The sequence below is a fragment of the Antechinus flavipes genome, chromosome 2 (genome assembly GCF_016432865.1).
Source record: "Antechinus flavipes isolate AdamAnt ecotype Samford, QLD, Australia chromosome 2, AdamAnt_v2, whole genome shotgun sequence".
Lineage (NCBI taxonomy): Eukaryota > Metazoa > Chordata > Mammalia > Dasyuromorphia > Dasyuridae > Antechinus > Antechinus flavipes.
Window position 1 is genome coordinate 356076093 of NC_067399.1, and position 13773 is coordinate 356089865.

Below are 13773 nucleotides of genomic sequence, written 5' to 3' on the forward strand. Positions count from 1 at the left end.
TGAGTCTATCAGTTCTCTATTACATAGTGGTAAATTCATTACTGGTCCTCTAGAGACACTATTGATCATTGCTTTGATTGGAATTCTTAAGCATTTCAAAGTTTTTTTTTTTTTTTAACCTCCTCCAAAATATTGTTGTCATTGTATAAACTGTTCTGATTTTATTCACTTTATTCTGGATAAATTCATTCAATTCTGATATCCTCTGAAATATCATTATCATTATCATTCTATGAAGCAATAACATTTTATTACATTAATTTGTCACAATTTGTCAAACTATTCCTTAATTGATGGAAATCCTATTAGATTCTAATTCTTTCTTTCTCCTCTTTTATTCAGAATCCTGAAGTTTATTATATTTATAACTATTTGTCCTTCAGTATTAGCCATCTTCTTATTCCATACTTTTTTCACTTTTGAATTTGATGGATTTCTGTACTAAATTGTGTGTTTGTTCAACCCTCCTATGTCCATTAAAGGGAAGAATGAGGTCCATTTGATGCTCATACCATCCTCCCTCCTCCATGTTTTATATTCATCTCACATGTTCCAATTATGAAAATGTGTTAATTTTTTTGTTATCCTCTTTTTCTTCCTTTCCACACTAATCAATTTTTTAAAACTCTTTCTTCTCTTTCCCCTTTCAAAAGCCTCAGAACAGAATCAATCCATTATCAGTTCAATTGTTTTCTTTCCTTGTATTTTCTTTCTTTACTTTACTTTTTTTTAAAATCCCTAAATATCCTTCGAAATTTTTAAAGGTCTGCAAGGCACTTTTTTTTTCTTTTTTTTATTAGAATATTAGTACTACATCATTATACAGCCCCTCCCAGCTGCACAAATAAATGTACTTTTCTCAGTTTCTCTTGATGTTTTTCTTTAAATTTCATAATTTTGATTCAACTTTGATCTTTTGTTCAAAAAACACCTGAGTGTGTTCTATCCCATTAAAGGTCTATTTTCCCCTTCCCTATTCCCCGGTAGAAGATGAAACTTAAAAGGGCAAATTACTCTTAATTGTAAGCCTATATCATTTGCCATGTTGAATGTTGTATTTTAAGATCTTTCATTTGTAGTAGAAATTGCCAAGTCTTCTTAAATTCCTTTGGTATTTAAATTACTTCTTTCTAGATACTGGCAGTGTTCTTGCTTTGATATGTGAGATTAAACTTTTGCTTATGAAATAATTGAGACTTTATTTTTAAAAAAATTAAGAAGTTTTGGGTGGATTCTTTCTGTCTTCTAAATTTTTGTTGATGTTCAGTCATTTCAATTGTGTGTGACTTTTTGTGACCTGATTTTGAGTTTTGTTGACAAAGATATTGGAATGGCTTGTCATATCTTTCTCCAGTTCATTTTACAGATGAGGAAATTGAGGCAAAGAGGGTTTAGGTAATTGCCCAGGGTAACAGAGCAAATTTCTGAGGCCAGATTTGAACTTAGGTTTTCCTGACTCCTAGCTGCTCCTATCTTCCAGTATCAGATCTGAATCAATTTCTTCCACATTTTTGAGGAAATATGCTGTCCAGTCTTTAAAATCATTATTTACGGAGGATCCACTGACTCTTAAGTGTTCTCTCCTTGACCTGTTTTCTGACTTACCCTGGTTAGGTCTCATCAGGAATACTGTGTTTAGTTCTGTGCAGTATAAAAGCTACATTAGAAAGGACATTGGTATGTTGTAAGATTTCTTAAGGAGGGCATCTAGAAAGGTAAAGAGGCTTGAGATCATACTGCATAAACATTAGAAATGTTTAGTCAAGAGAAAATACATTTAAAGGCAACCCAAAGTAGTATTTGAAGGGTTATCATTTAGAAGAGTGATTATAATTGTTTTGGCTAGGCACAGCCTAGTGAGTAATAGATTGAAGTTACAAAGTAGAAGAATCAGACTTGAGTTAAGGAAAAACTTCCTAACAATTAGAACTTGACAAAAGTAAAGTAGGCTCTCCCAGGAGGTACACAGAGGATTCTTATTCCAATGTAATTTGAACTAGACAGTTTCTACCATTTCTTCTGACTCTGATATTTTGCAATGAGTTTTATCTCTGCTTGCTCATAATTAGCATAGGCAAAAGATCAGTAGAAATAAAATTGTAATCTTCTATCAGTATTTGTTGAAGGGTAGAAATTCCATGAAAAACTTGATTTTGGATCTTCTTTTAAAGCAAACCAACATATACTTTAATTCTTAGTGACTTCAATACAAAGAGGAAGAGGTAAGATATTAAAAGGTTGTTGGAAACAGTTTTGATTTGAGGGATAAAACAAATTTATTGATTATTTAATTTCCTTTTCTTTATATATAATAAAAAATTGTCAATACGATATTTGTAAAATTACCAAGCATGATGAACAGAAATATCATCACAACAATATCACCTATATCTTAGCAGAAATGGATTTATTACTAAATGAGAAATAATTTTATGATAAAGTGTTTATTTCAAATCAGATGAAGAAATAAAAAATGATACAGTTATGACAGCTTCTATAAGTTCAGTTTAAACAAGTTGATGTCTAAAAAAACATAACACTGACTCTTTATTGCTGTTTTAAGGACAATTATTATATAGCAATAGCAAATATTATATAGCAAGGAAGTCAAATGAATATGGAAACTACTGCTCAATAAATACTTGATCTCATTGGCAAGGAGATATATAAGCTAAGGAAAATGACAGTCATTGCTTCTTTGCTATATAATACAGAATAAAAAGTTTGAAAATTACATAGTTTCACCTCAGAAAATCATGGAAGGCAAAATGAATCTTCAGAGTATTTTACACAACATACAAATCAGTGAAATCATCTGAAATCCATTTGCAAATGAAAGAGCAGTGGATATATCACCATTTCTTTAGCTATCTATTCTTATCTTCTTTATAATATATGAAAAAATGGCACTAAGGAATTTGGAAAGAGGCTGAATTTGAACCAATGCATAAAATCCCATGTCAGATGTGACATAATTTTTGATGTTATTCAAAGAGTGATTTTCAACATTTCTCAAAAAGAGGAAGATTCTAAAAGAATGAAAACCAGCACAGGCAGCATTATTTAAAGTAAAAAAGGCAGTTATAAAAGTAAGCAAATTGTGATCCATAAGCCTTCTTTTTCATATGTATAAAATAAGTATGAGCCTGGCCTATGAATTTATTAATGAAAATTAGAAAGTCATATTTCATAGAAAAATTTCTATAGCAGACAGTATCTTTAGTCACACAATTCAGCAGTACAAAGGGAATAAAAAGTCCTACTGTGTTCATTGTTTGTCACTTATCAGAAGAAGTCTTTATTTTATAGAGAATAAGCAATCTTAAAGCCTCTCTTCCAATGATATCTTCCTTGAATTATTTGTTTTGATAGATTACAGAAGACAAAATTTTGGTTCAATGATTCTTTTTTTATTATAGCTTTTTATTTATAAGATATATGCATGGGTAATTTTTCAGCATTGACAATTGCAAAACATTTTGCTCCAATTTTTCCCCTCCTTCCTCCCACCGCCTCCACCAGATGGCAGGTTGACCAATACATGTTAAATATGTTAAAGTATATGTTAAATACAATATATGTATACATGTCCATACAGTTATTTTGCTATACAAAAAGAAATGGACTTTGAAATAGTGTACAATTAACCTGTAAAGGAAATCAAAAATGCAGGCAGACAAAAATAGAGGGATTAGGAATTCTATGTAGTGGTTCATACTAATTTCCCAGAGTTCTTTTGCTAGGTGTAGCGGGTCCAATTCATTACGCTCCATTGGAACTAATTTAGTTCATCTCATTGTTGAAAGGGATACGTCCATCAGAATTGATCATCATATAGCATTGTTGTTGAAGTAGATAATGATCTCCTGATCCTACTCATTTCACTCAACATCAGTTTGTGTAAGTCTCTCCAGGCCTTTCTGAAATCATTCTGCTGGTCATTTCTTACAGAACAATACTATTCCATAATATTCATATACCACAATTTATTCAGCCATTCTCCAATTGATGGGCATCCACTCAGTTTTCAGTTTCTAGCCACTATGAAGAGGGCTGCCACAAATATTCTTGCACATACAGGCCCCTTTTCCTTCTTTAAGATCTCTTTGGGATATAAGCCCAGTTGTAACACTGCTGGATCAAAGGGTATGCATAGTTTGATAACTTTTTGAGCATAGTTCCAAATTACTCTCCAGAATGACTGGATGGATTCACAATTCCACCAAAAATGTATCAGTGTTCCAGTTTTCCCATATCCCCTCCAACATTCTGCATCATCTTTCCCTGTTATTCTAGGCAATCTGACAGGTGTGTAGTGGTATCTCAGAATTGTCTTAATTTGCATTTCTCTGATTAATAATGACTTGGGGTATCTTTTCATATGGGTAGAAACAATTTCAATTTCTTCATCTGAGAATTGTCTGTTCATCTCCTTTGACTATTTATCAGTTGGAGAATGGCTTGATTTCTTATAAATTAGAGTCAATTCTCTATATATTTTGGAAATGAGGCCTTTATCAAAACCTTTGACTGTAAAAATGTTTTTCCCCAGTTTATCGCTTCCCTTCTAATCTTGGCTGCATTAGTTTTGTTTGTACAAAAACTTTTCAATTTGATACAATCAAAATTTTCTATTTTGTGATCAATAATGATTTCTAGTTCTTCTTTGGTCATAAATTTTTTCCTCCTTCACAGATCTGAGAGGTAAACTATCCTGTGTTCTTCTAATTTATTTATAATCTCATTCTTTATACCTAGGTCATAAACCCATCTTGACCTTATCTTGGTGTACGACATTAAGTGTGGCTCAATGTCTAGTTTCTGCCATATTAATTTTCAATTTTCCCAGCAGTTTTTGTCAAACAGTGAATTCTTATCCCAAAAGCTGGGGTCTTTGGGTTTATCAAACACTAGATTATTAAAGTTATTGATTGTTTTGTCCTTTGAGTCTAACATATTCCACTGATCAACTAGTCTATTTCTTAGCCAATACCAAATGATTTTGGTAACCACTATTTTATAATATAATTTTAGATCTGGTACAGCTAGGCCACCTTCATTTGATTTTTTTTTTTTTTCATTAGTTCCCTTGAAATTCTTGACCAAAACCTTGGTCAAAAGGTTTTTCCATATGAACTTTGTTATTATTTTTTCTAGGTCATTAAATATTTTTTTGGGAGTCTGATTGGTATAGCACTAAATAAATAGATTAATTTAGGTAGTATTGTCATCTTTATTATATTTGCTTGCCCTATCCAAGAGCATTTAATATTTTTCCAGTTGGTTAGATCTGACTTTATTTGTGTGGAAAGTGTTTTGTAGTTTTGCTCATATAGTTCCTGATTTTCCCTTGGCAGATAGATTCCCAAATATTTTATACTATCGGCAGTTACTTTAAATAGAATTTCTCTTTCTAACTCCAATTTTTTTTACATACATTTTTTGTTAGTTGGATTTTATTAGTGATATATAAGAATGCTGATGACTTATGTGGGTTTATTTTGTATCCTGCAACTTTGCTAAAGATGTGGATTATTCTAATAGCTTTTTTGTAGAATCTCTGGGATTCTCTAAGTATATCATCATATCATCAGCAAAGAGTGATAATTTGGTTTCCTCATTAACTACTCTAATTCCTTTAATCTCTTTCTCAACTCTTATTGCCAAAGCTAGCCTTTCTAATACAATATTGAATAGTAATGGTGATGGTGGGCAATCTTGTTTCACTCCTGATCTTATTGGGAATGGTTCCAGTTCATCACCATTACATATCATGCTCACTGATGGTTTTAAATAGATGCTACTGATTATTTTAAGGAAAAGTCCATTTATTCCTATACTCTCAAGTGTTTTTAATAGGATTGGATGTTGGATTTTATCAAATACTTTTTCTGCATTTATTGAGATGATCATATGGTTTTTGTTAATTTGGTTATTAATGTGGTCAATTATACTAACAGTTTTCCCAGTATTGAATCATTCCTGCATTCCTGGCATAAATCCTACTTGATCGTGGTGTATTATCCTGAGGATAATTTTTTGTAGTCTTTTTGCTAATATCTTATTTAAGGTTTTAGTACCAACATTCATTAGGGAGATTGGTCTATACTTTTCTTTCTCTGTTTTCAACCTACCTGGTTTAGTATCAGTACCATGTCTGTGTCATACAAGGAATCTGGTAGGACTCCTTCATAGCCTATTTTTTTTCAAATAGTTCATATAGTATTGGGGTTAATTGTTCTTTAAATGTTTGGTAGAATTCACATGTAAATCCATCTGGTCCTGGGGCTTTTTTCTTAGGGAGTTGATTAATAACGTATTCTATTTCTTTTTCTGAAATGGGACTATTTAAGCAATTTACTTCCTCCTCTGTTAATCTGGGAAGCCTATATTTTTGGAGGTAGTCATCCATTTCACTTAGGTTATTAAATTTATTGGCATAAATTTGGGCAAAGTAACTCCTTGTTGTTTCTCTAATTTCCTCTTCATTGGTGGAAAGTTCTCCCTTTTCTTTTTTAAGACTACCAATTTGATTTTCTTCTTTCCTTTTTCTAATCAGATTTACCAAAGATTTATCTATTTTATTGATTTTTTCATAAAGCCAACTTTTATTTTTATTTACTAATTCAATAGTTTTTTTATTACTTTCAATATTATTAATTTCTCCTTTTAATTTTAGAATTTCAAGTTTAGTGTTTGGGAGTTTTTAATTTGGTCTTTTTCTTACTTTTTAAGTTGCAAGCCCAATTCATTGATCTTCTTTTTCTCTATTTTATTCAAGTAAGCCTCTAAAAATATAAAATTTTCCCTTATTACCTCTTTGGCTGGATCCCATAAATTTTGGTATGATGTCTCATTGTTGTCATTATCTTGAGTAAAATTAGTAATTGTATCTATAATTTGCTGTTTCACCCAATCATTCTTTAAGATGAGATTATTTCATTTCCAATTACTTTTTTGGTCTGTTTACCCCTAACTTTGTGTTGAATGTAGTTTGTATTGCAACGTGATCTGAAAAGAATGCATTTACTATTTCTGCCTTCCTGCATTTAATTTTGAAGTCTTGATGTCCTAATATATGGTCAATTTTTGTATAGGTTCCATGAACTGCTGAGAAGAAAGTATACTCCTTTCTGTCACCATTCAGTTTTCTCCAAAGACCTATCATACCTATTTTTTCCAATATTCTATTTACTTCTTTAATTTCTTTCTTATTTGTTTTGTGGTTTGAGATATCTAATTCTGAGAGTGCAAGGTTGAGATCTCCCACTATTACAGTTTTGCTGTCTATTTTTTTCTTGCAACTCTCTTAACTTCTCCTTTAGGATGTTAGATGCTATACCACTTGGTGCATATATGTTTAGTATTGATATTGCTTCATTGTCTATGCTACTCTTTAGCAAGATATAGTTTCCTTCCTTATCTCTTTTGATGAGATCAATTTTTGCTTTTGCTTGATCTGATAAGGATGGCTACCCCTGCTTTTATGATTTCACCTGAAGCATAATAGATTCTGCTCTATCCTTTTACCTTTACTGTATGTATTTCTCTGCTTTAAATGTGTTTCCTGTAAACAACATATTGTAGGGTTCTGGCTTTTGATCCAGTCTGCTATCCACCTCTGCTTTATGGGAGAGTTCATCCCATTCACATTTACAATTAAAATTAGTAATTCTGTATTTTCTGCCATTGTATTATCCCCAGATTATGCTTTTCTTTTTCTTCCCCCCTTTACTACTTTTCCCAATATTAAACTTATGGGCACTACTTGCTTACGCACCTCTCTCTCTTTAGAATCCCTCCCACTCTCTTTGAACCCTTTCCCCTTTCTTGTACCTTTCCCTTAGTACTCTTTTTCTTTTCCCTTTTCCTCTCCCACTTTTTAATGATGTGATAGAAATTTTTCTGTAAACCAAATATGTCAATTATTTTCTCTTTGAGCCAACTCTGATGAGAATGAGATTTACACAATGTTCCTCCCCACTCTAGATTGCTTCAGATATGATAGGTTTCCTTTGCCTCTTCATGGAATGTAGTCTTCCTCTTTTTATTTCCCCCTTTCCCTTTTTCTGACACTATCTCCTTTCCATTTCTACTTTCCTTTTTTATGTTATGTTAGTAAAATCAAATTATACATGTACTCTTTATGTATATCCATTAGAGAAATACAGTTCTCAAGAGTTTCTTTTTACCTTTTTCTACTTCTCTTGAGTCCTATGGTTGGAGATCAAATTTTTTGTTTAGTTTTGGTTTTTAGCTTAAAAACAAATGGAATTCATCTGTTTCATTAAATGTCCATCTTCTTCCCTGGAAGAAAATGCTCAGCTTAGCTGGATATTTTATCCTTGCCTGCATTCCAAGTTCTTTTGCCTTTTGGAATATCAGATTCCAGGTCCTTCAGTCTTTTAATGTTTAAGCAGCTAGATCTTGAATGATCCTTATTGTGGCACCTTGGTATTTGAATTTTTTTTTCTGGCTGCTTATAATATTTTTTCCTTAGTCTGATAGTTCTGAAATTTAACCACAATATTCCTTGGAGTTTTTATTTTAGGGTCTTTTTCAGAAGGTGTTCGATGAATTCTTTCAATGCCTATTTTACCTTCTGATTCTATTACATCTGGGCTCTTTTTTTCATCATAATTTTCAGGAAGTCCAATAATCCTCAGATTACCTCTCCTACATCTGTTTTCCAAGTCTGCTGTTTTTCCAAGTATATATTTAATATTTTTTCTAATTTCTAATTTTTTTGGTTTTGCTTGACTGATTCTTGATGTCTCAATGAATCATTCATTTCTATTTGTTCAGTTCTGATTTTTAATGAGTTATTTTCTTCATTAGCTTTTTTTTACTTCTTTTTGTATATGTCCAATTGAATTTTAAAATGAGTTGTTTTGCTCTTTGGAATTTTTTTCCATTTCAGTAATTGTTTTTTACTGAGTTATTTTCTTTTTCCATTTCACAAATCCTACTTTCTTGGGAATTCTTTATCTTTTCCAATTCACAAATCCTATTTTCTTGGGAGTTCTTTACCTTTTGCAATTCACAAATTCTGTTTCCCTGCACTTCCTGGGAGTTCTTTACTTTTTTCAACTCACATTTCAGGAAGTTATTTATCTCTTGAATAGCTTCTGTTTTCTTTCCCTATTTTTCTTCTAGCTCTCTTTTAAGGTTTTTTTATTGTTTCTTCTAGGAGAGCCTTTTGTGATGGGGACCAGGTTACATCCCCCTTTGCATTTTTTTTTTTTTTTCTGGAGAATGTTTTCTATTAGTCTCCTTGAGGTTGAAAACCTGCTCTCTTTCTGTATAGAAGCTATCAATCATCCTTTTGATTTTTTTTTTACTCATTTTTTAAAAGCCTTTAGAGTCTGCCTTCAGGGCAAGGAAGTTACCAGCTTCCTCTTTAGAACAGGAACAGTTATCTGGATAATAGCTATCCTGCCAATGGGCTGCAAAGAGTGGCTGGACTACAGCAGTGCTCTGGGAAAAGCTCCACACTGGAAGTGATTCAAGCCTGCACAGGGGAGCTATGGAAATGCCCTGCTGAGAACCCCCCTGTGTGGATTAGCGACTGCCCTGGGGCTAGCGGCTGAGCAGTGAAAGTGTCACTACTCCTGCCAAAAGCCTGCTGTGAGTATTAGCAATTGCCTTGCTCCGCTTGGCCAGTAAGTGTCTCTGCCCAGGGAAGCACAGTGGCGCTGCGAAAGTTCTATTGCCCCAGGCTGAGCCTCACTGTGCAGATCAGAGGCTGCCCTGTGTTGCACCCCTCTGCTGTGCATATTTGAGACTTCCCCAGCAAGCCTGTGCTGCAGAATGCAGCTGCACAGCTGTGCTATGACCTGTGCTGGTTCCCTCAATTCTGGTTTTGGATAGGTATAGCCAGATCCTGTAAGGTTCTGGCATTTTTTAGAGTACCCTCTATCTTTGGCTTTAATTTCTCTTCTGGTCTGCTGCTTTGTAGCCAAAGCAGAACAGCCCAATCTATGGTAGAGTCCTTTCTGTAAATTTTCTAATCACAGATACTATCCCCGCCCCTAGTCCGCTCTGGACATAGCTTCTGGTTCTATCCCAGCTTGCGTTGATATACTCTCACCTCTCAGGACAAACCTTTTCTGGTGATCTTCCAGATTATCTTTGGCTGGTGAGTTGCTGCACTTCCAATCTTTATTAATTTTACCAGTCAAGCACTATTTTTGAGGCTGAATTTAATAATTAGTAGTAAGGATATGAGAGAGTTTAGAAAGTCACATGTGGCTTCTTCGCCATCTTGGCTCCACTGCTCAATTATATGTTAACAAAAAGTTACAATTTAAAGGAGGAAAATAAGTAGTTACTAAAAATAACAAAAGAACAAATAATCTAATTCAAAAATCTAAAAAAAAAAAGAAATTTAACAAGTTATTTTCCAAAGGGAATGAAGGAAAACTCAAGGACCGGATGGATTAACAAGTGAATTCTACCAATCATTCAAAGAATAAGTCATCCAAATATTGTTGTTTTTAACAATAAATAACAAAGTCCCACTTCCAAAAGTACTGGCAAACTGGGCAGGTTTAGACCAGTATTTCATGCTATATACCTACATAAGCTTCAAATATTTACATGACCTAGATATAAAAGGTCAAATCGTAAAATAAATTAGAGCACTAATGAAGAAATTACTTTCAGTTCTATGAATAGAGGAGGAATTTGTGACCAAAAAAGTCATAGAATCCCACAGAACTGACAATTTCGATTATATAAAAAATTTTTGCGGAAGTAAATTTAATGTCAAAATTAGAAATAAAAGCGATAACAGGGAAAGCTATTTTTAACAAGTTTCTCAGATAAATGTCTTAAAGATATATAAGGATGTGACAAAAATTTATAGGACTAAGGGTAATTTTTAAAATAAATTGTCCAAGGATGTGAACAGGCAGTTTTCCAAGGAAAAACTAGAAACAGTCATATGAAAAAATGCTCCAGATCATTAAGTATATAACAAAGCACCTCTGAAGTTGTACCTCATATCTACCAGATTGGCAAAAATGGAAAAGAAGAAAATGCTAACTATATTCTCTTATGGTACTTTCCTTTTTACTCCACCTCCTTCCTGTAGTGTATGACCAATTATGTCCAGCCAAGAGTGAGTCTGGGATCATTCCTACCAATCATCATTCTTTATTTTCATGCCCACATGTGTGCTGATGAATAAAGGTGGAGAAAATCTTGCAACCCATTATGACTGGATTCACTGCAAATTATATAATCTCAATTGGGTTTACTGTTAGGCTAATTGTATTATGCCTCTCTTATCAACTCACCAGCTCATCCTCCATAGTAGCTCTTCTAAGACTTTTTCATACCTTCTTAAGCCTCCCATGGTTTCTCTCCCCATTCTTTTAGTTAAAAACTTTGAGTCATAATTTGTAGAATAAATCAAGGATATTCACCATTAACTCCCTTCTTTCTTCAACTCCTATCATTCTGTTGTCTTCTACTACTATCCACTCCTTTATTGTTGACTCACATAATGAAATGGTCTATTCCTTACCAAGCCTTTTTCAAGTGAACCTATTCCATCTATTTTCTTCCAACAAATCTGTCCTTCTGTCATCTTATTTTCAGTCTCTTTCTTTCCCTACTATCTTTAAAACATGCACATATCTCCCCCATCCTAAAAATGTCTTTCTTGTTCCTTCCATTCCTGCTATTAATCTTTTGTCCTTATAGCTAAATTCCTCAAAAAGACCATCTCCAATGGATGCCTCCACTTTCTCTTTTCTCACTTTCTTTTTAATCCCTACATTCTGATTTCTGACTTTATCCTTACACTGAAATGGCTAGGGATTTCCTAGTTGTCAAATTCAATGACTTTTCTTCATCCTTATTCTCCTTTCACACTGATGATTGCTCTCTCTTGGTTTCTCTTCTACCAGGCTGATGACCACATATTTTATATATCCTTTGCTCCATCATGTTCCTAGGTTCTATCTTGGCTGTCCCTCAATAGCCAAGTTCTGTCTCTTCTTGGTGATCTCATCAGCTCCTGTGGAGTTAGTGACCATTTCCAAACCGATAATTCTCAAATCTCCCTTTCCTGCCCCACTATCAATGTAAACAATGCAATTTTGTATCTCCAACTGTATTTCAGCTATTTCAAATCAAACGCCCAGTAGTTATCTGAAACTCAGAATTTATTACCCTTTCCCCTCAATCCTTACCACCTTCTACTTTCTCTATTAATATAGGGGGTAACTTCATCCTACCAATTCCTCAAGTTTGCAACTTTAAGTCATCTTGGATTCCTTACTATCTTTCACTTTTCATATCCAATTTGTTGCCAACACTTGCCAATTTCACCTTTGCATCATTTCTTGAATACACCTTCTCTCTTCTGACATTGCCACCATTTTAATGCAGGTTCTTTTTACTTACCAGTAGCCTGCTGGTGGGTCTGCCTGCTTCAAATCCTTCCCCATTCCAATCCATTCAGCTACCAAAGTGATATTCCTAAAATGTGGGTCCTATTATATTACCTTCCCACTTTCACTCAATAAATTTCAGTGGTATTCAAAAGTTTTCATAACCTAGTCTTCTTCATACTTTTAAAGTCTTGTTACACCTTATTCTTCAACATGTACTCTTTCATCCAGTGAAACTAGCCTCTTGGCTGTTCCACAAATAAGAGACCCCATCTTTTATTTTCTCTTGCTGTCCCTTATTTCTGGAATACTTCCTCCATACCAATTACTGACTTCCTTAGCTTTTTTAATTCCTAACTAAAATCTCACCTTTTGTACAAGAAAACCTTTCCAAATTCCAGAGCCTTCCTTCTTTTAATTATTTCCTTATTCTCTATATAGTTTACTTTGCATATATTTGTTTGCATGTTGTTTTACTCATGAGATTGTAAAATCCTTTAGGAGAGAGACTTTTGTTAGATGGTTATATCAAGAATTGTGAAAAGTTTTTTATGTAAGTACCTTCTAGTTTTGATCTAGAGATCAATGTTAAAGTTTCCAATGTGATTATATTTTAATGAATTTGACACCAAATTGACCAAATGATTATATTTTAATTAATCTGACACATTTGTATTACATTAAGAAACCCGAGTATTTTTCTAACCAGCTTTGGTAATAATAGATACCATCTAGTCCCATAAAATAATTGACAAGCTAGTTTAGTCCTTTATTTCAGTCCCAATAGATATATGTATTTTTCTTCCAAAAGTTACTTGAAACTAATTAATACAGTTTTATTTTTAAAGCAAGGAATGTTGCAAAATATTCTTAAATACTGTAAAATATTTGACTACTTCTCCCCCCAGAGATTGTTCAAAACTCTGAATTCATTTATCATTGTCTTTACTCAGCACTTCTCTAGGTTCATTAGGTAAAGGAATCTTTAGGTCTGAAGGTTCCATGTTCCAGATATCCTTAGCATATTCCTTAATTGTTCGATCACTTGAGAATTTTCCTGAGGCAGCTATATTTTTCACTACCATCCTGGTCCACTCTTTCAAATTCTAAAAAAAAAAAAAAAAAATACCATTATTGTGCTTTGTTCTTCTACTCAATTAGGAAATATTTAACAAATTTGATAATCTTAAAATTTCACAGAAAACAATGACAACATATTTTTCTTAAGTTAAAGAAAATTATAAATAGACAGTTAGGTGGCCCAGTGACATCAGGGCTTATAATCAAGAAGATGGGCTCAAATCTAGCTTCAGATACTTACTATCTCTGTGGCCCAGAACAAGTCACTTAATGACTTTTGGCCTCAGTATCA

The 13773-nt window shown here is 33.2% G+C and overlaps 1 protein-coding gene across 1 annotated transcript in view; it reads right to left on the minus strand.

Annotated features, from left to right (window-relative positions):
- Window positions 1-13034: 13034 nt before the first annotated feature.
- Window positions 13035-13773, minus strand: part of LOC127549785 (glycogen phosphorylase, liver form) — a 97282-nt gene continuing 96543 nt past the window's right edge. Inside the window, exon 20 of the mRNA XM_051978107.1 lies at window positions 13035-13507. Coding sequence (XP_051834067.1) covers window positions 13331-13507 — 177 coding nt within the window. The 3' untranslated portion in view covers window positions 13035-13330. The remainder of the gene's footprint in view (window positions 13508-13773) is intronic.